This window comes from Boeremia exigua (genome assembly GCF_020726555.1).
Source record: "Boeremia exigua strain MPI-SDFR-AT-0100 chromosome Unknown C7974scaffold_3, whole genome shotgun sequence".
Taxonomy (NCBI): domain Eukaryota; kingdom Fungi; phylum Ascomycota; class Dothideomycetes; order Pleosporales; family Didymellaceae; genus Boeremia; species Boeremia exigua.
The window spans coordinates 2,597,144-2,620,784 of NW_025763520.1; the positions used below are offsets into that span (position 1 = coordinate 2,597,144).

The following is a 23,641-nucleotide window of genomic DNA, read 5'->3' on the forward strand; positions in this document are numbered from 1 at the left end:
GCAAACATAGCCAGTGACAGTGAGCATCTGAGCTATAGATGATGGAATCATGCGAAGCTTGCGCAAACATCCACATACACGCTTTTATCCTATAGGGATTACTATGCAACGACATGTACCATTCCACACGCTACTGCCGTTCCTAAGCCTTCGTAACCTCTTCCACGCTCTGCATTTCCTCCGGGATTGCCACGCCCAGCGCTCGATAAACAGCCCAAATATACTCCTTTGCATTGCCGCTCCCCAGCCCCGCATGGCTCATCTTATTCATCACATACGTTATCGTGAGACCCCGTCCCACATCGCACAGCACCATACTACCGCCCCAACCGCCCCAGAAGCAGATCTTACCCTCGGGTATCCAGTACCCTGCGCCATCAGAACCAACGCCGTTCAGGCCATACCCCATGCCGAAACGGGTATTCACGCTGATGACGCGGTCGGGACCGTGGCTTTGTTCATCGAAGATTAGATCGACGGTTGAAGGCTTCAGGAGGGTGGTGGAGCCGACAGTGCCGTTGCAGCTGACGAAAGAAAGCAGACGCGCGATGCCGCGCGCGTTGGTATTGCCGTTCGCTGCGGGCACTACTGCACTTCGCCAAGGCTCTTCGTTGGCGACATTGGCGTCCATCATGGGGTTGAACAGAGTCTTAGCCATGATACTAGTCATGTCCATTGTGGACATGTTCAGCTTCCAGTCCGCTGGCGGTGCTGGAGGGGGTATGATCTCTGCAGTGCGGACGTAGTCACTTTTCTTGACACCGAACTGGAAGTCTGCATGTAGCGGGCTGGTGAGTTCATCGGCTACAAATTGGTCGATGGATTTGCCAGTGACGCGAAGGATGAGCTCGCCGATAAGGTGGCCCATAGTAAGGCTGTGATAGCCAGAGACTGTACCAGGTGTCCACCATGGTGCTTGTGCTGCAAGACGAGCGGTCGAAGTCGAGGCGTCGAAGACTTCTTGCATGGTGATCGGTCCCTCCCAGCCTGGAACACCAGAGGAATGAGAGAGAAAATGTCGGAACTCAACATCCTCTTTGCCATTGACGGCAAACTCGGGCCAGTACTTCGATACTCTCTCGAAAGGATCAAGTAGGCCGCGATCTACCAGCAGAAGTGCTGCGAGACTGACGACTGTCTTAGAAGACGACCAAACATTCGTGATGGTGTTCTCTTCCCATGGTTTTGTCTTCGCTGCATCTGCATAGCCACCCCAGATATCGACCACATTCTTGCCATGGATGTTTACGACGATCGAAGCTCCTAACTCCTCGTCCGTACCAATTTTCGACTGGAGTAAGCCCGTTACAGCCGCGAATCGAGAATCGCAGATTCCAGCAACGGTAGCCATTGTTTTGAAGAGAGATTGAATGAGGAGAGTTGCTTTCAAGCTGATGAGGTTTTCTGAGACCGAGCAAACATTTACTCTTTATACCTGAGGTACAAACATTGGTGCCTGGCAGGATGCTCGAATGAATGACAGGGGTCTAAGCGGTCACGTGAAGTCGGCCGAAATGCGGGGCGATGGTGCGTAGCTGGCCAATGTGAGTGCGTTGTTCAACAGTGAGCGGCGACCGCACGTGACGGGATGTGATTAGGGAAGTAACTCAACAAAAGTTGGCGAATTGCGATTCCAATGCAAGGGTATGGAGCAAAAGCCTAGCTCAGTGGGAGCGGTTACAGGGTTAGAATTGCATTCCTTGGGGCGCAACGCTGTCAGCACTATTCGCAACGCGCGAATTACATGAATCAAAAGCTTTCATATCGAATGCGAATGCGCAGCTCTGCATCTTGTCCAACTAAGGTTGTGTCAGCAAAATACTGGATAGAGGGGTCAAATATGGGGTAACAAACGATCCAATCTGCATACAAGAAGCCACACGGGCATATTGCTACATCGTACAGTCGCACTTTTGTGTACAAGATAAGAGCTCGCTGTACTTAAACCGCGGCTGGCGATAGTATATTACTTGAGGAACTTACTGATCAAACCCTTGCCTTCCTTCACCAAGTTTTTCAGTTCGTTCTTCATGTTCGCACTGTCGCCCATATGTCCATGTCCTCCAGTCGCGTTTCCCTGGAGGAAGTGTCCTCCACCACCCCCGGAGCCTCCAGCATGTCCTTTGCCGCCGCATTGACCACCCGGGCAGCCCTGGATGAAATGGTTCACATCACCGCAACACCTTCCACACTCCCCACTTCCCATGTACGGTCCGCCATGGCCCCAGCCTACACGCATGACACGCGCTTTCCGGCCTTCCCAGCCAGTCTTCGCGTCGGTTGCATGGAACACGCCCCAAACCTCCGCACCACCAGGGCCGTTGACAAGCACGAAGTTACCGTGACCAGGACCATATGGCGGACTGTCATCACGGCTTGCCTGGAGTAGAGGATGGTTCGACTTGCACCAGGACTGCGGTTCAAGCGGGTGACCTCCCGTCCAGTACAGCACATTCATCTTGTACTCGTGCGTCCAGGATCCGGCACACGAATACACCAGGCCGATCCAACGTCCGTCGGGTGAGCTCAAGAACTGGGGTCCCTCGTTGATACCACTAGATCCAGAAAACTCGAATGGCAGGTCTGGCGTGCTGATGCGAATGGGGCGACCTGTACATTCCGTTGGCGAGGTCATCTGGATGATGTAAATCTCTTGCCGCGACTCATTCTCGTGAACACCCGGGGGCCAGCCCGAGTACACGAAAAACATGTTACCACCGAGTGTGATGACTGTACCGTCAATAGCCCACTGGTCGTCCGGGAGTCCGCCAACGCGCCCGAAGAACTTCCACTTATCGGGAACTAAAGGTGACTCGTCTGCAGGTGGTCCTTCCAGGATGAACATGCGATGAGATTTGTTTCCATGCTTGGGATCATCGGCCGCAAAATACACGTACCAGCGGCCGTGAATAGAGTGAAGCTCAGGCGCCCATACATCTCCGGAGTATGGCTGGTCTTTCGGCGCCCACCTGGCGAGGTTTAGTTATGACTTTAACAAGTTGAGATAACTCACCATATAATGTCCTTCTTACATCTGTTCTCGAAGTCGAAAAGACTGTCCCCCGACCAGATCTCAACCGAACACCCGGTTGTCCATGTCTGCATAACTTAGTACGAGACGTATTCAAGCAAATTATCTCGTCTCACCATGTAATATGTACCCTTATCCCAAAGCACGTATGGATCGGCGCAACTTTTCTCGGTGATGGTCAAAATGGAGTCATTGTACGGAGGCATCTGCATGTGCATTTGCGATTGCGCTTGCTGCTGCTGTCCTGGGTATGCCATCGTGCAATGCCTTCTACTTGTGTGTGATCAGGACAGACAGCTGTGGGGTAAGGTAAACAGTGGACTCAATGTGCATGATTCTGGCCTCAGCCACACGCGACCCACATGATCTTGTCACATGGGTACGTAACATGACGTCATACCGTAACAGACCGTGTTTGAAGCAGCCGATCCGTTTTAATTTAGCGTTGATACATACTGTGTAGTCATGCGGTGCAAAGGCTGGATTGCAGGGTACTTTCTGTGACAAGTTAAGTGGTTGTGGTTGGCGGTCAACTTCGAACCCTGAACGAGCGGTGAGCCCAGTATGCAAGAAGAAATATCGCGTAATCAGACAAACTGCTTTGATACTGTATATAGTATACTTGTACACATGACATCTCAGTCCACCGTACCGTCTACACAATTGCATCCACTGGCTCCCACCTCGCAACATACCGTTGACCGATGGCTCGTATGAGCCTTCAACAGCGCTCAACAGTTCCACTCTTTAACAACAAACACTAGCAATAGGTCATGTAAAATATAAGCCATACGTAATGTCGCATAGTCGCACAGCAGCGACTTGAGGTATCCAACATGAATAGGTTGCAAAAAAACAAAAAGGGAAACGTGTACACAGGTTTCCATCAGAGACTTGCAAACGTCCGTCGGAGCCTACATGAGGCTCTTGTCTGGTGTAGAAGCAGAGAAGTTGATCATTAAACAGGAAAGTCCTGAAAGCAGTCCCAAAGGGAATACTTTGCGAGCACTAGAAGTCGGTCTTAAGTGTCTGCTCAGCAGTCAATTCACCAGACTCAATGCGATCGACGCGAAGGACGAGTTCCTGTGAACAGTCAGAGAATAGCTTTTGTGCAAAGCAAGGGTCGGCATACCTTCAGTGCTCTCGCAGTCTTGAAAGCAAGTGGAGGCACTTTGTCACGTCCGCCGTTGCGGATGTCAATGTCCAGCATATCGCGCCTGCAGTCATCAAGAATCTGAACAACTGGAATGGCATGCTTCTGGAGAGCAGGGTTGGATAGTTGCTTTACAGCCTCATAGGTGCGGTCTCCGGTATCGTCTACGGCTTGGGAGATATCTTGTATGTAGCCGTAAATTTGCTGCTCCTCGGAAGGTGTAGAATCAGGATTGGAGCGAATGAGATTCACGAGCGGCTGTATGCTCTGTACTAGGAGGGCAGTTTGATCCTCAAGGTAGTTCTGCGTTTTTTGTTAGATGGGTAAGAAGAAAGCTTGCAATTACTCACTTTGAACTCTGTCATACCACGATCAGTCTGATTATTGACGCCATTCGAACCGGAGCTTTCTCGACCATACCCACTGTAGGGTGCGCTATATGAACTGTAGCCAGTTGCATTACTGCCTTTACTGCTCAGTCCACGCTGGTGACCACGGTTAGAGCCAACACCGTTGCTGTCATTGCTGATTTTGTTGTCATTTGCATTGCCGATGCTTTTTGGCGTGAAAGGGCTGAAACCACCAAAGACCGTTGGCTTGAGCGGCATGGGCATGTCATCAACCTCTTCGCGGTCTTGCTCGCGGTCTTGCTCATCGCGATCCAAATCGGCATCTGGTGTAGGTCGCACCTTTACGAGCTTGACGAGTTCGACTACAGCGGTAGAAAGATGACTAGCAGCAGCATCGAGAAGACTGACAGGGGACAGACCGTTTGAAGAAGCATGATTCTTTGCTGCCGTAATCAGGTTGTTGGCAGTAGCACTGACACGTGATTTCAGCTTTGCTTGTTGCTTTTCGGGGCTTGACATGATATCGCCGCTGATACTGCTAGTAGGCGATTGCATCTGTGAGAGCGGTGTGCTGTCAATCTCGCCGGTGATTGCGCGCACACACTTGACTACATTACGCATGCTCTCAAGTGTCTGTTCGGGATCAACCCTACGAGCCTTCTGCAAGAGCTCATCGATGCTGAGTTGGAAGTTGGTAACGTGAACATCTCGGACCAAGCCATCTGGCATCGAGAAGCTAGGGTCGCGGCTGTAATTCGCGATGTCTGGGGATGCCAGACCAGAAAGGCCGACCGAGGAGGCTTTTAGCGTCCGAAGCTGCGTCTTCGATCGTGCGTATCGAGACTTCCATTCCTTGAGCTCCTCTTCCAGGGTTGACACTTGGCTGGCGAGTCGTTCTTCTTTCTCAACAGCAGCATCGCTGCGTGCAGATAGTTCGCGCATTTCCTGCAAGAAGGTGGAGGCATCTCTCCGAACTTCCTGTGCGACCTTTTGCTGCTCACCCAGCTCACGCTCCAGCTCTTCGCATCGTTGTCTCCATTCGTCACTACCGCCGTTGTGCACTTGCTGTGGTGGGTTCGATTCGAGTTCGGCAATTTGCGCACGGAGGCTGTTTTGTTCTTCGTCATGATCGCTGCGTATTCTGTCTAGCTCTGAACGCAGAGACGCGTTTAAAGACTCTGCCTTGTGCACTTTGTCTTGCAGCGAGGATCTCAGCTCCTCCCATTCGGCACGTTCTGATGCAGCATCCTGTTGGTGTCAGTAGGGAGCATGTCTGTGATAGGGGCCCGCTTACGTTGTCTTTGCTCCCCTCGGCGTCTTTCAGCTCTCGCAACTGGTCGTCTCTGTCCTGTAATGTGCCTTCCAGGTCACTGGTCTTGCTTTGCAGCTCTGCAATTTGTTTTTGGAGCTCTGCAACCATCTTCTCCTGCGCCATGCTCATGCTCTTGGCACTCTTGTTAGTCTGCCGTCTAGCCGCCGCACCCTCTAGGTTGAAGGCGTCGTCGTCGTCGTCAGCAGCACTGTCATCGTCGTCTTCCACCAGAGTGCCCTTGCTTGGCACAATGGTGTTCTGTTGAAAAGTCTTTGGTAACGGTCGCCCAAACTCGTTAGCCTGCTGGCCTGGCGCGAGTCCTCCTGGAGGCCCCTGCATGCCTCGTGGGTCTCCTTGTGGAGGCGGCCCTCTGTATCCGGGACCTGGCGGTGGACGACCGCCCATCCTACCGTCCATGCTCCCGTTGGGTGTCCCTGAACGGCTGGCCGGCCCTCTGTTGCTAATGCGACTTGCGATGCTTGCGGCCGGACTCGATGAGCGCGCGATGTCGCCGGCGGTGAATCGGGGGTACCTCCGCTCTAGCTCGTAGAAGACGTCGGTTGCGAGCTGGCGGAAGCGCTCGAGGGGCAGTGTGGACAGCTTCTGTCGTGCTTGGTTGCGTTTCGGGTGGAAGTTGTTCTTGGGGAGGAGGTATTTGGGCGTGTCGTTGCCGGGCGCGGCTGGGCCGCCGCGCTTGCGGTCCTGCTCTCTGCGCAGGGACTCGTCGTACACGTCGGTGCTGAGCTCCTGGAACTGCACGCCAGACAGGCGAGTGAGCTTGTCCTTGGCGCGGCTGGGGCGGGGGTTGCCCTGGGCGTCGTTCAGGTAGGGCCCGAGGTAGACCTTGAGCACGCGGAAGTGCTCGGCCATGGTCTCCTCCAGGGCGGCCAGCTTGCGGCTGCTCATGCTGGTGTCGCTGCCGGCGAGGCTCGCGGCATACAGGCCGGCGCCGTCGCTCGAGCGGCCGACAGAGCTGGGCGGCGACGGGTTGCCGTTTCCTTGGGGGCGCATGCCATTGAGCATGCCGCCATCGGTGCTGCTGCCGCCGTACTGACTGCCGCCGTAGGTGCTGGGCGGCAGCGTGGGCGAATATGGGTTCTCGCCGGCGAGGTTCGTGTAGCGGGTGATGGGCGACCACTCCTGGCTGGCGGTCGAGACGGGCGACAGCGTGCCAGTGCGGGTGTTCATGGTGCGGTTGTCGCAGTGCCGTCTCGGGGCGGGCTGCCGCTGTCGCTGCTAGTGGCTGTGCTCGGAGTCCGTAACAAGGTTCGCGCCTGACGTCGCCGGACAGCGCTGCGGCTGCTGCAAGCGTGAAACCCGGGGGGAGGGTGGGCGCGCCTCGGCTGCTACTCGCAGATGGCGCGGTGGGCGTGCAGGAGCGACATCAAACAACGACAACAACAGCGGACAGCAGCGGACAGGGCGCGCGGAATGACGGGTGAGAGGGCAGCGCCAGCGTGACACCCCGCAGCACAGCAGAGGGAGCGATGAGGGCTGCAACGCGCGGTGCCGGGGCTAGCAGCCTTTTGAGGAATTGCACGACCCGCCTGCTCGCCCGTCCAAATGTCGGTGATGCCCCTTTCACGCGTCTTGGCTGGGAGCGTTGCTGGATGCCAGAGCGCTAACTGCTGCTGGCCTGGAGGCTCGACGAATGGCACTGGCCCGCCCTGCGCCGCTCATGGCCCGAAAGCCTGCCATGTGGACCTCGCGCCTGGAGACGCTGCTGGTGCGCGCGGTGTGCAGCGTGTGCGGCGCCGCCGATCAGCTGGCGTCTTCCCAGCGCGCGTGCCTCTCGAATCGCTGCGCTGTGTGCCAGAGTGCTGTGAGTGCCTCCTGCTGGCTGCGGCCAGACGGGCAACGGCGTCCCTTACGAGCTGCGGGAGCGCACCCTTGTCAAGGGACGAGCTCGCGATCGAGACTGCTGCCGTGTCCGCAACAGGCGCAGGCGGCGATCCTTGCAGCTCATAGTGGAGACGACATCATTTCGCGGCCCAGGCATGCGAAGACACTCAATTTCATCAGGGTATAGAACACAGTAACGCTTGCCGTCCCCAGCGCCGCGGCCGCTCACCGCAGCTTCACCGCACGCGCTTGATCTTCTGCGCCGGCTGCTTCTTGCATTCCGGACACAGCCAATCGCCCACCGGCTCCTCCTTGATCCCCACACACTCCCAGTGGAACCACTGGTACTGGCAGTTGTCGTTGTCGCAAGCCACCATGTCGCCAAAACTAACGCGCTGGCAGAAGCAGTACTTGGTATCGTCAGACTCCTCCTCGTCTCCCTCCCCTGCCACACCAGACATCTCTTCGTCCTCTGTGCCGGCATCACTTGCTACACTCTCGTCCTCGGCTGTTGTCGAGGGCGACGCTCTCGATCCACCTTTGCGCCGCTTCTTGCTTACCCCGGATTTGGCGGTCAGAGCTGCTTTGCGCAACGGCTGCTGAGGCTTGGCCTTCTTGACCGTGAGCGCGTGTCTTGGTCCCACGCTGCCAGCACGTGAACCCGGCGTCGATGGCTTTGGAGTGCCCGGTCCAACTGAGCCTTGTCGACCTAGAGATGACGCTGCTGCTGGAAGAGGCCCAATGTTGCCAGTCGGGCGGCGTCGCTTGCTATCACTCCCAGCCGACAGCTCTCGCTCAGATCGTGCACTAGCCTGGATCGCGCTTTGTGCATTGGTCAATCTTTGCTGGTTCAATAAGGCTTGTGTCTGCATGTTCTGCGCCGGCGCTGTTCTCGAATTAACATTGGTAGCATTCGTGATGCGTGCAATTGCGGCGGCCTGCGCAAGATTGGGGGCACCTCCACCCTGGTTGCCAGACACTGGATGTAACGGGGTGCTAGCTCCAGTATTTGACGATGATAGAGGGGGTACTAGATTTCCAGGTGAGTCCCTGAGTAGAGAAGGTATCTGTGGATCTGCAGGTATGGATCCATCGCTTTGAAGATCTCGCAATTTGATGTCTAGTCGCTTTACATATCGATCGAGCTGCCAGTTGTCGTCAGCCATGATGTCCGAACCAAAGTTCTTGTTGCTTACAAGTGCGGCTGCTTTCTCCACGAGTCCAATCTTCTCTTCTTGCAGAATCTGTGCTCGTTCGTAGTTTTGAATGACAACCTTATTATACGGCTCCTCTTTAGGATTTACAACGAGACTGCCGTTCAATTTGATGAATTTCTGAAGACTGTTGTCGCGCTGCTGAATCGCTGCACGCAGTTCGTGGATTTGCGCATCTTTGGCCTGCACCTCCTCGTAGAGATGCGTTATCTCTGCCGGTAGATTGGCAACTTCTCGTAGTCAGCCTGGGATACAAACTTGGTCTACTGTTGTGCTTTACCGTCATGAATGAACTGCTCCAGGACAGTCGCTGCGTCCTCTGCGATAGCCATCGATAGTCGTGACTTCAAAGCGCAGTGAAGTTCTTTGCAAGGTACGCACGTAGAACAATCGTTTTAAAAGTGTTCGCTCTGCTAGGGCGATGGAAGGCGACGGTTGTTGATGATGTCCTCTCGCGTGGTGAAAGTGCGAGCTGTGACGCGTACTGCTAATGAGTATTCTACGCAACTACCAATTAAATTTTTTGGACCCTCCCAACCCAACTTTTTTCTACGAAGTGGCAGTCGTTACTTGACAACTGCTGAATGTGGCGTGTCAGTGTTCCTGACTTGGTGCATCCAGCCCTAACAAGCTAGGTAAGCGGTAAAAGACCTATCACGTGCAGTCAGCTCGGCGGCACGGCGGCATCCACCGACCAAAGCAATCTACCAATCAACGACGATCGCTTCTCCACCTCGACAATCAGCTCAAAGTCCGGCGAGCCAGCAACCAGAGCATCCGACCGTATTTGCACGCTTGACCGGCTGGAAAGAGGACACGAGAAAACACAGGAGTCGGTGAAGAATCTGTTGTCAGCACAAATTGAGATTCACGTCATCACTGCGAGGGCAGATACCAGTCGAGACTAAACACAAAGCAGTATTGGGGAATCGCGGCTGGCACGTGACGGTCATAGATAGTAGTCAACCTTGGAGATCCAGTCGACCCCAAACCTGGGGAGCGTGGTGGGTGGAGAAGACCAGACTTGTTCAGAGCGCATCACGATCCTGTCGAGGCTCCCGGAACTCTATCAGGATCATCAGACTCCGTTCTAGCAAATCGCCCCGCACAATCTCTTGGGGTTCAGACTTACCATCATGCGCGCTTCTGGGTACGCTACGTCGGGTAGGCCCTCGAATAACATCGTGGAAGAGTATCTTTCACCGGTCAACGATGTCTATACCGGAGATTTCCAGGAGTTCAAGAGACTCACAGACTCGGAGAAGCAGGAGGTAATTGCACGGGAAGCTGAGGAGTATGGTCTGGAAAAGCCGCAAGGATACAACGTATCCTTTCACTACAACCCACACGTTGAATACCACCACTTCGGAAGTTCACATCCCATGAAGCCTTGGAGGTTGACTCTGACCAAACAACTCGTCCTATCCTATGGGCTAGAGTATACAATGGACCTCTATGAACCGCGCCCTGCCAACTTCAACGAGCTGTCCATCTTCCACGACCGCGAATACTTGTCATACTTGAGCGAGTATGTCTCGAGCCCAACAACGATCCGTTGCATTTTCAATACACCGTTCTAACTTCTCCCAGAATCACACCGCAGAATGCTAAGCCAGATGATCCCCAATACATCGCCTATGGATTTGGTGGTGATTCGAATGATTGCCCAGTGTTCGACGGATTATGGAACTACGTGTCGCTTTACACCGGTGCATCTATGAGTGCGGCCTACAATCTCCTCAACAAACAGTCTGACATAGCCATCAACTGGTCTGGGGGGCTGCATCACGCAAAGAAGAATCTAGCGTCCGGCTTTTGCTATGTCAATGACATAGTTATCGCCATACAGCTCTTGTTGACCCAACATCAGCGCGTCTTATACATTGATATCGATGTGCACCATGGTGACGGTGTGGAACAGGCGTTCGAGTCGACCGACCGCGTGTTTACCTTATCCTTCCACAAATACGGCATTGACAGGCACGGTTGGCCGTTCTTCCCTGGAACTGGCAACATCGACGAGATGGGACCCAAGGATCCAGCAAATCGGGGCAAAGCACACAGCCTGAACATTCCAATCGACGATGGAATCGATGACCATCAGTATAAATGGCTCTTCAAGACTGTCACTAGCAAGGTGATTGAGAAATACAACCCTCAAGCCATTGTGCTTCAGTCTGGCGCTGATTCGCTTGGTGGAGACCGTCTTGGTCGCTTCAACCTCAATATTAAAGCACATGGCTCCTGCATTGAGACTGTGAAGTCTTTCGGCCGTCCTCTCGTCCTTATTGGGGGTGGAGGATATACACCTCGCAATGTTGCTCGAACCTGGTGTCACGAAACAGCTGTCTGCGTCGGCGCCACCTTACACAACGATCTACCGGCACACATCCCCTATCTCCAGGCATTTCAAGGTGAAGAAAACGGCGGTGGCATCCTCTATCCTGACCTCCACAATACGAAGCGTCACGACAATCTCAACACAGACCCGGCACTACAGAAGCTTGTTGAAAAAGCGATGGAAAATCTGCGTTTCATGGAAGGTGCACCCAGTGTTGTAGTGAATACCAAAGGAATCACCGAGGAGCAAATCATGAAGATCAGAGAGCAAATCGACCATGAGTTGGCAGATGAGGAGGAGGATAGGCTGCATTCCTTGGTCGCAGAAAAGACTCGACGGACCCGCGAAAGAAACGTCGGAGGGCGGAATGAACGTCGTTGACCATGGTACGTACAGCTCAGACCATGATATCATAGATGATGCGTTGTAACATTAGCTGTTAAGGTCATTGGCGTTTGGAGATGTGGCGTTGGTTGGATTGGAAACATCAGTTCTGTCACGATACCCCGTCGTGAAATTGTAATTCTATCATCTATACGCGCTCATACTCGGCACCAGACTAAAGACTGATGCACCTCACATAGCCTTAGGACAGAAAATATTTCATGAGAAGATGCTGTAGCTCGTGATTTGCCCCACAAAACATAGATTATCGGACATGGCGGACCTTGCTATCGGACGCGAGCACCAGAGCGTTAGCTGTCAGTATGCGCAATCCACGGGCTCCGTTTCACACTGACCGCCCATATTTGCCAAGACGTCTCGACCTACGACTCACAATGTCACGTCGCAAACTTACTAAGCAGTGGTACTAAGCACGAAGACTAGAGCCGCTCCGTGTCTGTGTGCTGTTGGGCCGATTTACAAAATGGATGGCCTGAACCGATGACAAACGAAGAGTTGGGAGTCTTGCAATGATGGTTTAGGCTTTGCCTCTTGGTTACGAGCAGGCTTACCCTGTTAGAGAGGAGCGAGTTTGCAGCTGAACCAGATCGACCTTGGGTTTCATGACGCACTCGGAATTAAGGTCGGCGTTTAAGTCAGGCGCTCTCCGCAACATTAGAAAGGGTTACTGTACAGCTAGAGACGTGTCGCAGCACTCTGCATACGTAGCGTTATTTCTGCTGCTGCCCTTTTCGCCATTGCGTTCACGATCTTCAGCCCTTTTGATTGACTCACTGCAGCTAACCCGGTTACCAATCCCCACTGCGGGCGTTAGCGGGTTAACGTCAAGTGTCGGCGGCTTGCATCCACCGATAGCGTACAAGGGTCTCAGTTATTTAGTGCGGAGGCGCTCCGCCCACTGGACCGAGAGGGTTCTGGCAAATCCGATTCTGAGCTGCGGAGAGAGATCCTACTCATGCACCATGTCTGACGAACAGATACAGAACCCCGGCGCGGGCGACCACGCACAGAAGAACGGCAACCCGAACGGAAGTCCCTCAGCACCAAATCCCCGCTCCTGCATCACATGTAGGAGACGTAAAGTCAAATGCGACAAGAAGCAACCATGCTCAAATTGCGCGAGAGCAAGAATTGAATGTATCTTTCCTGGTCCTGGGCGAGCGCCGCGCAAAAGCAGGAAACCACCAGATGCAGAGCTACTGGAAAGACTGCGACGCCTGGAAGGTGTGGTGCAGAATCTCAATTCGCAGGTCGAAGAGCACGAACAGGAGGCCGCAGAGCGTGAGCGCGACAAGGAAAGCCGACAGGACAGCGCGAGCGAGAACTGCTTTGCCAGGGGTAGCGCCGACAACAGTCCTTCGGTGGCCGTGGACAATAGCACAGAAGGGCTTGAAAACCGCTTTGGCAGGCTTGTTATAGAAAACGGTAGAAGTCGCTACATCAACAACAGCTTCTGGGCTAGTCTCAACAACGAAGTCGAAGACCTCAAATCAGTTCTCATCGAGCACTCCGAGGACGAAGACGACATGGATTCGCCAGGGTCATCTGAACAATCGGGTCAACATCAGGGTTATGTCTTTGGCCTGAGCTCCACCAACGTCGACATGCGCGCACTACATCCTCTACCTGAAGTTGCACTTCAGTTCTGGGCGGCGTACAAGGAAAATGTCGAGCCTCTTATTAAGGTGCTGCATCTTCCTACTTTCGAAATAACCTTAAAGGATTCCTTAGAACGTCCTGAGAAGACCAGCAAGGGCACAGAAGCGTTACTATTTGCCATATACTATGGCGCCGTGACGAGCACAACAGCAGAAGAGTGCATGCAGCGTTGGGGAGAGGACAGATCGTCGCTCTTGCTCAAATATCGCTTTGCGCTGGAGCAAGCTCTTGCTCGGGCGAATTTCCTATATTGCGACGAGACCGTCATACTACAGGCTTTCGTCATTTTTCTCATTCTCTTAAGGCGTAATGATGACGCTCGTAAGATATGGACTTTGACGGGACTCGTCGTTCGTATTGCTCAGACCCTTGGGATACATAGAGACGGCAGCCACTTTGGACTACCGCCCTTCGAGATCGAGATGCGTAGGAGGCTCTGGTGGCAGGTCTGCGTGCTCGATGCAAGATCATCTGAAGATCATGGTTGTGATCCTACGATAGTCGAAGCGCAATTCGACGCCAAGATGGTATGTATTGCTCTATGTATTATCTGGTGAGTATGTACTAAGATACTACAGCCGCTAAACGTCAACGACGCCGATTTACACCCTGACATGATCGAACCTCCTCCGGAGCGTACTGGTTTCACAGACATGACTTTTTGTCTTATTCGATTCGAGGTTGCCAACATCTTCCGGCGCATTCTATACATCCCACCAGGGCCCGTCAGATGCACATCGCTCTTTGCCAATTTATCAATAAACGACAAAGAAAAATGGATTACAGATTGCCATCAAGCAATGGAAGAGAAGTACTTGAAGAACTGTGACATGACGGTTCCAATCTGCTGGGTAAGTGCGACAATATCCCGACTCATCATGAGCAAGATGTGGCTGGTTGTATATCATCCACATCAGCGCAAAGATGGAGGAGCGTCACTTCCCCAGGAGACAAGAGACAAGCTCTTCATCACTTCGCTGGAGAATATTGAGTACTCTATATTGCTCGAGACTGAGGCTCGCACTATGAAATGGGGTTGGCTTTTCCGCACTTATGTGCAATGGCATGCCATTGCTTTCCTACTGTCGGAGCTGTGCGTACGTACCAAGGGTGAGGCGGTGGAACGTGCTTGGCGCGCTCTCGAGGCCACAGCTGGACGTTGGTGGTTCCCACTCAACGAAGCCTCACCTTACCGCAAAGGCCAGCAAGGATGCTTGTGGAAACCCCTCCGAAAGCTGCTAGCTAAGGCGAGAGCGGCAAGGGAGAGGGAATTCAAGCTTCAGCAGGCGAGTCAAGCAGCCATGAGTGGGCAACATATGGGTGGCGACTTCCCGTGGATCGCGCCAAATACTCTCAATCCCGTCCCGGTCGATCAACCGAGCTCGGCAGATCTGGACAGACTCCTCAGACCTGCGGCACCCAAGCTGGGCGAAGTATCGACGCGCGGAACCCCGTCGAGCTGGCCCGAGAGTCCTGAAAATCCCATTTCAAGCAGTCAAATGGCTGGCTTTGAGGCCGGAGACCGCGTTCAAACCCAGAAATCGCAAAGCAAAAGCTCATCTAGTCTTGAGACTCAAACAGGAGCTAGCCCAGGGCATCAATTCAATCAGCTGACAGACTTTGGGCTTGATAACGTAATTCTTGATGTTATGGATGGGCAAGGCTACGCACCCTTCGATCATACCTTACATGCTCAAGATACGCAAAACCTGATGCAACCAGGCTTTGCAACGGGTGCGCAGCCGGTCATGCCTAATGGAGCAAATCTCATGACGGGCGTCTATGCAAATGATATGCAGTTTTACGAAGACCTGAGCTTCGAAGGCATGGCATCGACGGGATCCCTGGAGGGATCGAGCAACGACTCTCCAAACATGGACGGCGGCAACATGGACTGGCAAGTCTTTGATGATATGGTCAGCCAGTATGGTTTCGAGGGGCAGACAGCGAAGACCGCCAACGCAACAGGTACCGGGCACATGGGCCTGATACATTTCTTCTGAATTTTCGGCGCATACATAGGGCAACTTCCAGATCAGCGATGGCGTTCACAATCACTATTTCGACTCAGGATTGCGTCGATACCCTCACTTGTATATTATCATAGACATCAGATTAAACTTAGGTCGTTGGCTGTAGCCATCATGCCATCCCCAGCACTTGTAGCTATGACACTGTGTCAGTACAACATTGCCCAGGCGCCCAGAGATCATACTGATTGTTCCACGAATACCGCGTTTCCTTCTCCTTTTCCATGCTGTGATCTTCCGTCAGGATCGTCCCGGCTATATGCACGGCGGATGAAACGGGGCAAGCCGGACCACGTGGAGGTCGTAATCAGTTGGCGTGCTGATAACCTTATCGTCCCCTTCATCGCCCATTCGAACACGGTGCTCTGCGCACCGAAACGAGGTCAGGGGTTCAGAGGAGCAATCGACAAGGCGAACGGACGGAGGCGCAAAGTAGCACCGATGTGACGAGAAAATGCACTCGCACGCAGCAGGCTCACCGCCCTGCTCTTGTACTTTGCTTGGACTGGTTTGACTTTGCCTTCTTGGTACACGTGGAGATGACGCATGGTTATTGGTTTAGTCGTGATATTTGAGCACCCGGATCTGCCTTCTTCGAGGGATAATGCTGACTCTAATCCCTCAGCAGACATTAGCCTGATATATCCCACACACCTCACCATCTCTGGCTCAGACACGGACCTCAACATCCGCAGTGGTAAATGCGACACTTTGGGATCATGCCGGACTCATCAGTTTCCCATGAAATGAACGCAGCAGACGTCACAAAATCTGCACCAACGACTGTGGTTCCAAGTGGAAAGCCGACCATCCTCCATCTTGGCGATGACATTCGCTGGAACCACGATCTTTACACCGAACTATCGCTGAAGTTCAACATCATCAGAACCCATTCGATGGGACGGGATGACTTCAAGAGCGCACTGCAAGAAAAAACGTGGGGCAACTTCGTAGGCATGTACCGCCCATTCTGGAACACAGGTGGCGAGATGGGAAACTGGGACGTAGACCTGATGTACACCCTTTCACCCCAACCCCGCACCATTATCTAACCCACCCAGACCGCTCCTACCCAAAAGTTGTAAAGTCTTTGCCTCCGCCGGCGCGGGCTTCGACTGGGTTGACACGAAGCTGCTCGCTCAGCACGGCGTTGTGTATTGTAACTCGGCGTCTGCGTGCACCGAGTCCGTAGCCGACGCCGCCGTGTTCCTCATCCTGGCCGTGTACCGATTGTTCTCGTGGTCGGTGCAGGCCGCGCATTCGTGCGACCCAGAACAGTTCAGAGATGCCATGGGCAATATTGCGGCGGTGACGCACAATCCCAATGGCTCAACGCTAGGGATTGTGGGCCTAGGGAGGATCGGGTACAGAATTGCGCAAAAGATGAGGGCGTTTGAGATGAATGTGATGTATCATGATGTTGTGCGGATGGAAGAGCGCGAGCGGGAAGTTGACGCTGGATGGTGCGACACGCTGGAAGAGCTGTTGGGGAAGAGTGACTGTGTGCTTATTGCTGCGCCATTCGCTGGGCAAGTCCTGTTAGGCGAGAAAGAGTTCGGATGGTTCAAGAGAGGTGCGAGATTAGTGAACGTTGCGAGAGGAAAGTTGGTAGATGAGGATGTGTTGGTCACAGCGCTTGACGATGGAGTTTTGAGTGCGGCAGGCCTTGATGTGCACGCTGATGAGCCGTATGTGAACAAAGAGCTGGCCACAAGACGAAACGTCATGATGCTCAGTCATACGGCAGGAGCCAGTGTAGAGAGTCACATTGGGTTTGAAAGGCTGGGTTTGGAGAACCTTCTGGGCTGGTTGGACAGGGGTGAAGCTGGATTGGTGAGCCCAGTGAATCTACAGTGGCTTAGGCGAGACGCATGAGATTCGAATGTTGAATTAGGATATCTTATGTTGAACGTCGGTACGTTAAAACCCACTAGTAGGAAAAGTCCTGACCAACTAGCTTCTCGCTGAGCTTCCATAGCTTCTCCACGTCGGCCGGGTTGGTGGCGGATGGCTGCAAGTCGTCGGATAGATTACCGTCCTCGAGATATACTCCATTATAGGCTACGAACGGGTTAGCATTGTGTCGAAATGATCTTCAACTCTATGCTTATGGTACGTACCGTTGAGTCGTGTATCGAACGCAGCAACAACATGCGTTGCAGAACATTCATCAAGGGTCTTGATATCTAGCTCACGATTCCAGCCGATTTCCTTATCTTTTGCACCTGTTCCTCATGTTAGCTTTTTCTTCTTTGGGGTTTCCATTAGTCACTTACCCAGTCCACCAAGGTCCTCATCTGTCAATCCTTGAGGCGCAAGCGAAGTGCCAAAGGCTACGCCGGGATGCAGACTGTATGCCTTCAAGCCTTTGGGTCCAAGCTTCTCTGCAAGTGCTCGCGCAAACAAGATATTGGCTGTCTTGCTTTGCCCATACGCTTCCCATTGCTCATAGACCTTACCGTCCTGGAAATTCCAGTCATCGAATCGCACACCGCCAAAACGATGGCCATCGCTAGCGACACTGACGATGCGAGGGCTGGGAGAAGCAAGGATCTTAGGCAAGATCAGATTCGTGAACAGGAAGTGGCCAATGTGGTTGCTACCAAACTGGTTCTCAATTCCTTCCTGTGTGGTTTTGTAGGGGCCTGCCATGATGCCAGCGGAGTTGACCAGAACATCGATATGGTCCACATCCTTCCAACCCAATACTGTATCTGCTGCTTGGCGCACACTCTTCTGGCTGGCAAGATCAATTTCCAGGATCCGTACTTCGACATCAGAGCTCTTTGGGTCCGACTTGATCTTTTGCACAGTAGCTTGTACTTTTTCTGCGGAGCGACCCGCCAGGATGAGCAAGCGTGGCTTGTATTGCGCGATTGTCTCGACAAATGTTGCGCCGAGGCCGCCCTGGGTTACACCGGTGGTGAGAACGGTCTTCCCAGCGATGTTTGCCGCATTGTCAGCTGCAACGGTAGCTGCAAGCGCGGTCTGGCGGTTGTACGGAAGCGGTGAAGACATTGTGCCAAATTTGATTGTTTGATGCGATGGGTTGCCCTGAAGATCTACCTCAACTTATACTCATGCCTAGTATGACGCGATCTGGTGTCCCCACCGTACCCGACTCCATGCCACGCTAGCCAAACTGGAGTTGGCGTCGTGATTCCACCCATGTCATTCACACTTCATACTAACATTCATAGGGTCCGCATTGTTGATAGGTGATTTGGAAATTTGAAACTAGCATTTTGATCCAGGAAATCAGAAATCGATCTTGTGGTGCCAGGATACTGTATCATGCTTTCCCAACTTTAACCAGCATCTTGCCTCACTGCTATTGAATGACAAGCAAGAGGATGCTGTTACCTTGAGTTCAGAGGCAGCAACTGCCAATTCGCACTGAGCGAGTTGTTCCTACTCGGCTGCACGGTCATAACCTCTCACTCATATTCTTCAATACTCTCTGCAAGGCGCACTCTCATGCAATTCGACAAACAAAATCACCCTCAATGTCTTCACCACTGCGCTTATCTCTACCCGCACACACTACATCACGTTACCGCATACTTACAGCTAACGTTTACGTCTCTACCTTTCAATTCATCGCCGCGCTCCTGCTTCTGCTCATGCTCCTGTGGCACATCAGCACCATCACGATAATCAAGAACTATGAAATGCCATACTGGTGGGTTAAGAGCTTCCTAGGTAGGCATGCCAATGGGTGGCGTGTTGCTGTTTGGGTAGTCGTGGGCGTGTTTGTGAGTGTGCTTGACTGGCAAGAGCGAGTAAGGTTTGAGAAGAGGCTGATAGTACACAGGTGCCGATTGACTGTGTACATGCGCTACTGTGTCTGGACTGGTGGTGTTCAGTACTACATGAATGTGAAAGAACAGACCAAGTCATGGGGACAGAGGAAAAGGACAGCCTCATGGGTAGCAACGATGACATGCCCGAATCAGTAGACAGCCAACATCGAGATCACGAATCCTGCCACACGCAGTTGTCTTCGGCAGTCCAGGCTACATTTTACAAAGCCAACGCAGAAGCAGTGTCAGTGCCATGCGCTCTGCCATACACGTATCATCCCTTTCTGCGCCCGCGTTTCTTGCCCTCGACTCAAAATGTGCTACTCAGCATCTTCGACTTCCTTATGGTCGTTGTACTTGCCAGCCACACTGTGACCTACTTCGTCGGTCTGCCGACCGCGATCGCTCTCTGCGACCCATCGGAAATTCGGGATCTCGCTGAACAGAAGCTTGGTGAGGACCAAATACCGTCCATGGAGGACCGAATACTGCTTGGTGAGCGGTGTGTTGGCTTGAACGTAGACATTCACGTTGCTGGAGGTTTTGCAGTATTCATGGCATTGGTGCTAGGACTATTGCATCTTGCTGCACTCGCGGTGCGACTGTGGGAGTGGATCCAACTGGGTCGTCAAGATGTCGTCAAGACGACAGATATGGGAGAGGGTCAGAAGACCGGAGGGTCAGATCAGGACGAACGGAGAAATGCCTTGTCCCTGAAAACTAGCACATCTCATCAAGCCAGTTCAACGGGATACAGAGAGTCCACGTTGCATACCGGCACAACCTCTCCAGCTGGTACGCACCGCAACGATATCTCAATTGGCCCGGAGGAACGCAGCATAGGCGTCGTATCGGTGAATTGGGGCGTTGACGGTACGGAAGAAATGGTGAGGAGGCGCACAGCTCGAACAGAGAGGAGCGAAGATTCCACAGTCGGCTCAAGATGGGACGAGGTGTTTTTGGAGTGCCTGGTCGATGCTTGAATACTGGCACGAGATGAGGCCCATGGTGACTTTTACGGAGAGAAAGGTTGATCTGTGACAGAATGCACCAAGCAGTGCGTGTGCGTGATATCGAAAAGGACCAACACCTTACGCTACTGCTCTTTGTCTGGGGAAGAATTTTATTCGATCATGATAAGGCTGCAAGACATAGCACCTATGCACCAACGACTCAGCAGATCGAGCATGGAAGAATACAGCATAACATTTCAACTTGGCCAGAGAAAGCCAGGGCGGTCTAGACCAAAGAGAGAACAGATAATGGTAAATGCCTGTGCATGTGCACAGTAGTAGACATGAAATGAAGAAAGCAACTAGGCCTAACCTTGAACGCCACGCTAAAAAACCAAAATAGTGAAGATGATGGAAGTTTCCATTGGCAACGCTGCCGAGAAATTCCTTGGAGACGCCGGCTGGATGCTAAGTTCTTGCGCTACGTCGATATACCGGGTGTGAAAGGTGGCAGGGGAACTTGATCGGATTATTCGCGCAACGCCTCGATTTCCGGAATTAACCTGGTCGGTCTTCTGCGATAGACCGGCCATCATGGCTCCCTGAAAAACGGCCAATAGCAAACGAAGTGCTCTTCACGTTGACCTCAACCCCCCTAAGCATCCATGTTCCTTGAATTCGGCCCCAATCGGGATCAGGGTGTTTGAGAAAGGTTCAACATCCTGCCTCATGGGGATCTTCGTGCTGTGATGCGCGTCCGCTCGACTGGGATGGCGCATCGAAACCTGCTCGTCGTTGCCTTCTTAAGCATTAAAATCCGCGCCAAAGCCTCCTGAGCTGTACTGATTCCAATCCGTCTGCGCTTCTAGCATCCATGAAACCGAGTCAAAGAACTCATAGCTGTTGGCGCTTGCCAGGCCCTGCGGCAGCGCCAGTGGCATGCTCAGAGTATTCAAGTGCGGGTTGAAATTCGGCATGGTATGTGCAGGGTTTTCAACAACGATACCCGGTGGGGGTGTTGAGTTGCTCGATGAATCCGGATTCGTAGGGTTTGTAACAACAGTATTATCGAGTTGGTCTGATGCGCCGTTGACCTGAGCTTCACGCCAACGCCACACGCAGTCGAACATGACACTCATACTCATGCGACTCCGGACTATGAGGCCTAGAGGGTCTTCGAGCATGCCTGTACTTTCTCGCCGCTGTTGCGTTGCTTGCTGAGATTGTGGCTGGTTGTTGAACATGGTGGCGACGCCGGCGTTGCTGACGGATGGTGACTGCGACATGCTGTGTAGGCTCCGCCCTCGGGAGCTTTCTTTCCAGAGCTGCGCCAGCACCTCAGCGAAGCGATCCAGGAGATCGTTCGGCCAAACCTTGGCTCGGCGAAGTGCTTCCACGGTCTGCAATACGTATTGACGGCCCTTCGACGGCAACCTGCCTGCGAAATCTGAGTTAAGAAGCTTGAGGAGGGCAAACCCCGCAGCGAGTGCCATTTGCATGATGTAATATGGCACGAAGGGGAGTTTGCCAGCTTGTTGCAGCTTGAAGACTTGGTCCAGGTAGGTTGTGGCTGCGTAGTATAACGCCACAAGATCGTCACGGCGTTCGAGTCGAGGCTCAGGACTGAAGAAAGAGTAGAGGTGTAAATGTAAGCACACCGCACAGTGATAGAGCTCTTCGAGTTCTGAAAAGATTAGCAACGTAGTTCCACTACTCCAAAGTTCGACATACCGTTGTCGACCCCATCCAATGACCCTCTCTCCTCCTTCAGTCGATCTGCTTCTAATGTCATGTATGTTGTCGCAGCCTCGGCCGCGAATCGCTGAGTGTTGGCTGAGTATAGCAGCTTGTTGACGCGGCTAGCGGCCATCTCTTGGCGCAGACGGACAAATAGAGTCGGTGGTATCGTACGCATGTGGTCCTCGTCGTCGACCTTGAATTCGAGTGTTGAATCGTAGAGGGTGATCGAGGGCTGGCCATTGCCAGTCGAGACACTACCGACGTTAGTCTTCACGCCCACACATTCGTCATATGTAACTCACGTTTGCGCCACAACATTGCAGACGGCCCATGTTCGCAGACGATCGTGGATGTCCTCCTGCTGTAAGCGGACTTTTGTGCGCGAGAAGTCCTGAGGGTGGGCGGGCTGGTGCAAGCCTAGCTGCATGGCTATCTGCATCATGACACCGCACAGCATGTAAGTGGGATCAGTGACTGTGCGTTCTGCTGGAACAGGCCACGTGCACAACAAGCATAGCGCCTTGACGACATGGTGGTTCGGCTGGTTCCTGATCGAGTCCCAGATCAGATCTGTCAAAGGCTTTGCAAGGTCATTCAGCAACGTGGGTCGACCGCTTGAGCGCCGTGCCGCAACACTTATGATGGCCCAGAACAGGAGCTTGTGATCGTGGTTGTAGTACTCCTCGGGCGAGCGCACCTGGTCGAGGAATGGAAGGAAAGGGTGGTACAACTGGAAGTACTCGGTAAACAGCTCATTGACCTCGGCGTGCGCCAGGCGAACCTCTCCTGCGCCCAGTGAATAGAACATGGGCGACTGGCCACTGCGCAGGTCCAGCAACGAAGTCGCGGCCACCTGCTGGTGCTGTGTGTGTAAGAACGCGTCGTCCTCGACCTTCAGCAGCGGTGCGCCAAAGTTGTTCTGGTGGTCTATGGGCGGCGCCTGGTTGAGCAGTGGCTGGCTAGGCATGGAAGCGCGGCCTTCGTACAGGGCCAGGCGGTCCCTCAGCGCCTCCATCTCCTTCTCCATCTCGGCATTGCGATTGCGCTTGCCCACGCGCTTGAAGTTGGGCTCGATGACGCATCGGAGGTTCTGCTTCACGCAGCGGGCGCAGCTCACGAACGGGTCGCGCTGGACGTTGCACTTGAGCTGCACGCAGTGTGTTAGTGGCGTGACCGGGCCAATTGCGCATAGACACACACCTTTTGCTGGCGACACTCGTTGCACGCGCGCTTCACGGCGATGTTGCGGCGCGCTGAGAGCGAGCGCGAGCCGTCGCCGTCGCCGTTCGCGAAGTCATCGTCCTCGCTGGATGCAGAGCGCTTGAAGCCGCGCTGCTGACTCGGCGGGCTGTTGGCAAAGCCTTGCGGAGGCAAGCCGCTCCCTGGTGTCGTGGGAGAGAGCTGGTCGGACATGGGCATCATGGCGAGGTGTAGCTCCTGCAGGCTGTTGCGCGCTGCAGCACCGATATCGCTGTCCGGTCGCGCTCAGAAGAATTCTGGTTATAACCCTAAGCGGGGTCGGAGTGGGATTTGCGTCGAGTGACTTTCTCTCACCCAGGGCGACGCAAGTCAGCGATCATACAGTCATGTGTTTTCCCGTCGGCTATCGCTACCAGGCCTGCTTTGGAGAACATGCAGGCTCCAGCTCACCTGCAGCATCCGCCGAACGGTGCGCTCTGAAGGGCTCGACAGCTGTGGAGTGCGACGGCCGTTGACTCACCAATCAGGAATCACGAACCCGTGCTGGTTTGCGCCCTACCAGCCTCTTCTGGCTACTAAACTCCGCCTGTGCCCGCCGTGAATTGCAG

General features: G+C 53.5%; 9 protein-coding genes across 9 annotated transcripts; 4 read left to right on the plus strand and 5 right to left on the minus strand.

The window, feature by feature from the left end:
• Positions 1-142: 142 nt before the first annotated feature.
• C7974DRAFT_354433 (beta-lactamase/transpeptidase-like protein) lies at positions 143-3,546 on the minus strand (the record flags this gene model as incomplete). The annotated part of the gene is made up of 6 exons (XM_046139550.1): positions 3,148-3,546; positions 3,014-3,099; positions 1,980-2,969; positions 1,855-1,952; positions 1,608-1,722; positions 143-1,391 (listed from the first exon to the last, which is right to left on the minus strand). The coding sequence occupies exons 1-6, from the start codon at positions 3,286-3,288 to the stop codon at positions 143-145; spliced, it is 2,679 nt and encodes an 892-aa protein (XP_046000699.1). The 5' UTR covers positions 3,289-3,546.
• Positions 3,547-3,618: 72 nt separating this feature from the next.
• On the minus strand, positions 3,619-7,441 carry C7974DRAFT_388991 (uncharacterized protein). Its single transcript, XM_046141321.1, has 4 exons — positions 5,829-7,441; positions 4,535-5,782; positions 4,164-4,487; positions 3,619-4,114 (listed from the first exon to the last, which is right to left on the minus strand). Exons 1-4 carry the CDS (start codon positions 7,032-7,034, stop codon positions 4,040-4,042), a joined length of 2,853 nt encoding a protein of 950 aa, XP_046000700.1. The 5' UTR covers positions 7,035-7,441; the 3' UTR covers positions 3,619-4,039.
• A 216-nt stretch (positions 7,442-7,657) lies between these two features.
• C7974DRAFT_461784 (uncharacterized protein) lies at positions 7,658-9,506 on the minus strand. The gene is made up of 3 exons (XM_046146177.1): positions 9,183-9,506; positions 8,885-9,132; positions 7,658-8,833 (listed from the first exon to the last, which is right to left on the minus strand). Exons 1-3 carry the CDS (start codon positions 9,232-9,234, stop codon positions 7,925-7,927), a joined length of 1,209 nt encoding a protein of 402 aa, XP_046000701.1. The 5' UTR covers positions 9,235-9,506; the 3' UTR covers positions 7,658-7,924.
• A 532-nt stretch (positions 9,507-10,038) lies between these two features.
• Positions 10,039-11,624, plus strand: C7974DRAFT_305966 (putative histone deacetylase; the record flags this gene model as incomplete). Its single annotated transcript, XM_046138053.1, has 2 exons — positions 10,039-10,430; positions 10,493-11,624. 2 exons carry the CDS (start codon positions 10,039-10,041, stop codon positions 11,622-11,624), a joined length of 1,524 nt encoding a protein of 507 aa, XP_046000702.1.
• Positions 11,625-12,610: 986 nt separating this feature from the next.
• Positions 12,611-15,310, plus strand: C7974DRAFT_432178 (fungal-specific transcription factor domain-containing protein; the record flags this gene model as incomplete). Its single annotated transcript, XM_046144833.1, has 2 exons — positions 12,611-13,834; positions 13,886-15,310. The coding sequence occupies 2 exons, from the start codon at positions 12,611-12,613 to the stop codon at positions 15,308-15,310; spliced, it is 2,649 nt and encodes an 882-aa protein (XP_046000703.1).
• Positions 15,311-16,083: 773 nt separating this feature from the next.
• C7974DRAFT_432179 (D-mandelate dehydrogenase-like protein) lies at positions 16,084-17,212 on the plus strand (the record flags this gene model as incomplete). The annotated part of the gene is made up of 2 exons (XM_046144834.1): positions 16,084-16,352; positions 16,399-17,212. The coding sequence occupies 2 exons, from the start codon at positions 16,084-16,086 to the stop codon at positions 17,210-17,212; spliced, it is 1,083 nt and encodes a 360-aa protein (XP_046000704.1).
• Positions 17,213-17,267: 55 nt separating this feature from the next.
• C7974DRAFT_305292 (putative short-chain dehydrogenase) lies at positions 17,268-18,355 on the minus strand (the record flags this gene model as incomplete). Its single annotated transcript, XM_046138022.1, has 3 exons — positions 17,268-17,398; positions 17,458-17,562; positions 17,614-18,355. The coding sequence occupies 3 exons, from the start codon at positions 18,353-18,355 to the stop codon at positions 17,268-17,270; spliced, it is 978 nt and encodes a 325-aa protein (XP_046000705.1).
• A 488-nt stretch (positions 18,356-18,843) lies between these two features.
• Positions 18,844-20,123, plus strand: C7974DRAFT_470152 (uncharacterized protein; the record flags this gene model as incomplete). Its single annotated transcript, XM_046146447.1, has 2 exons — positions 18,844-19,039; positions 19,204-20,123. 2 exons carry the CDS (start codon positions 18,844-18,846, stop codon positions 20,121-20,123), a joined length of 1,116 nt encoding a protein of 371 aa, XP_046000706.1.
• Positions 20,124-20,896: 773 nt separating this feature from the next.
• C7974DRAFT_432182 (uncharacterized protein) lies at positions 20,897-23,252 on the minus strand (the record flags this gene model as incomplete). Its single annotated transcript, XM_046144835.1, has 4 exons — positions 20,897-21,777; positions 21,825-22,087; positions 22,136-22,980; positions 23,034-23,252. The coding sequence occupies 4 exons, from the start codon at positions 23,250-23,252 to the stop codon at positions 20,897-20,899; spliced, it is 2,208 nt and encodes a 735-aa protein (XP_046000707.1).
• Between the last annotated feature and the right edge of the window lie 389 nt (positions 23,253-23,641).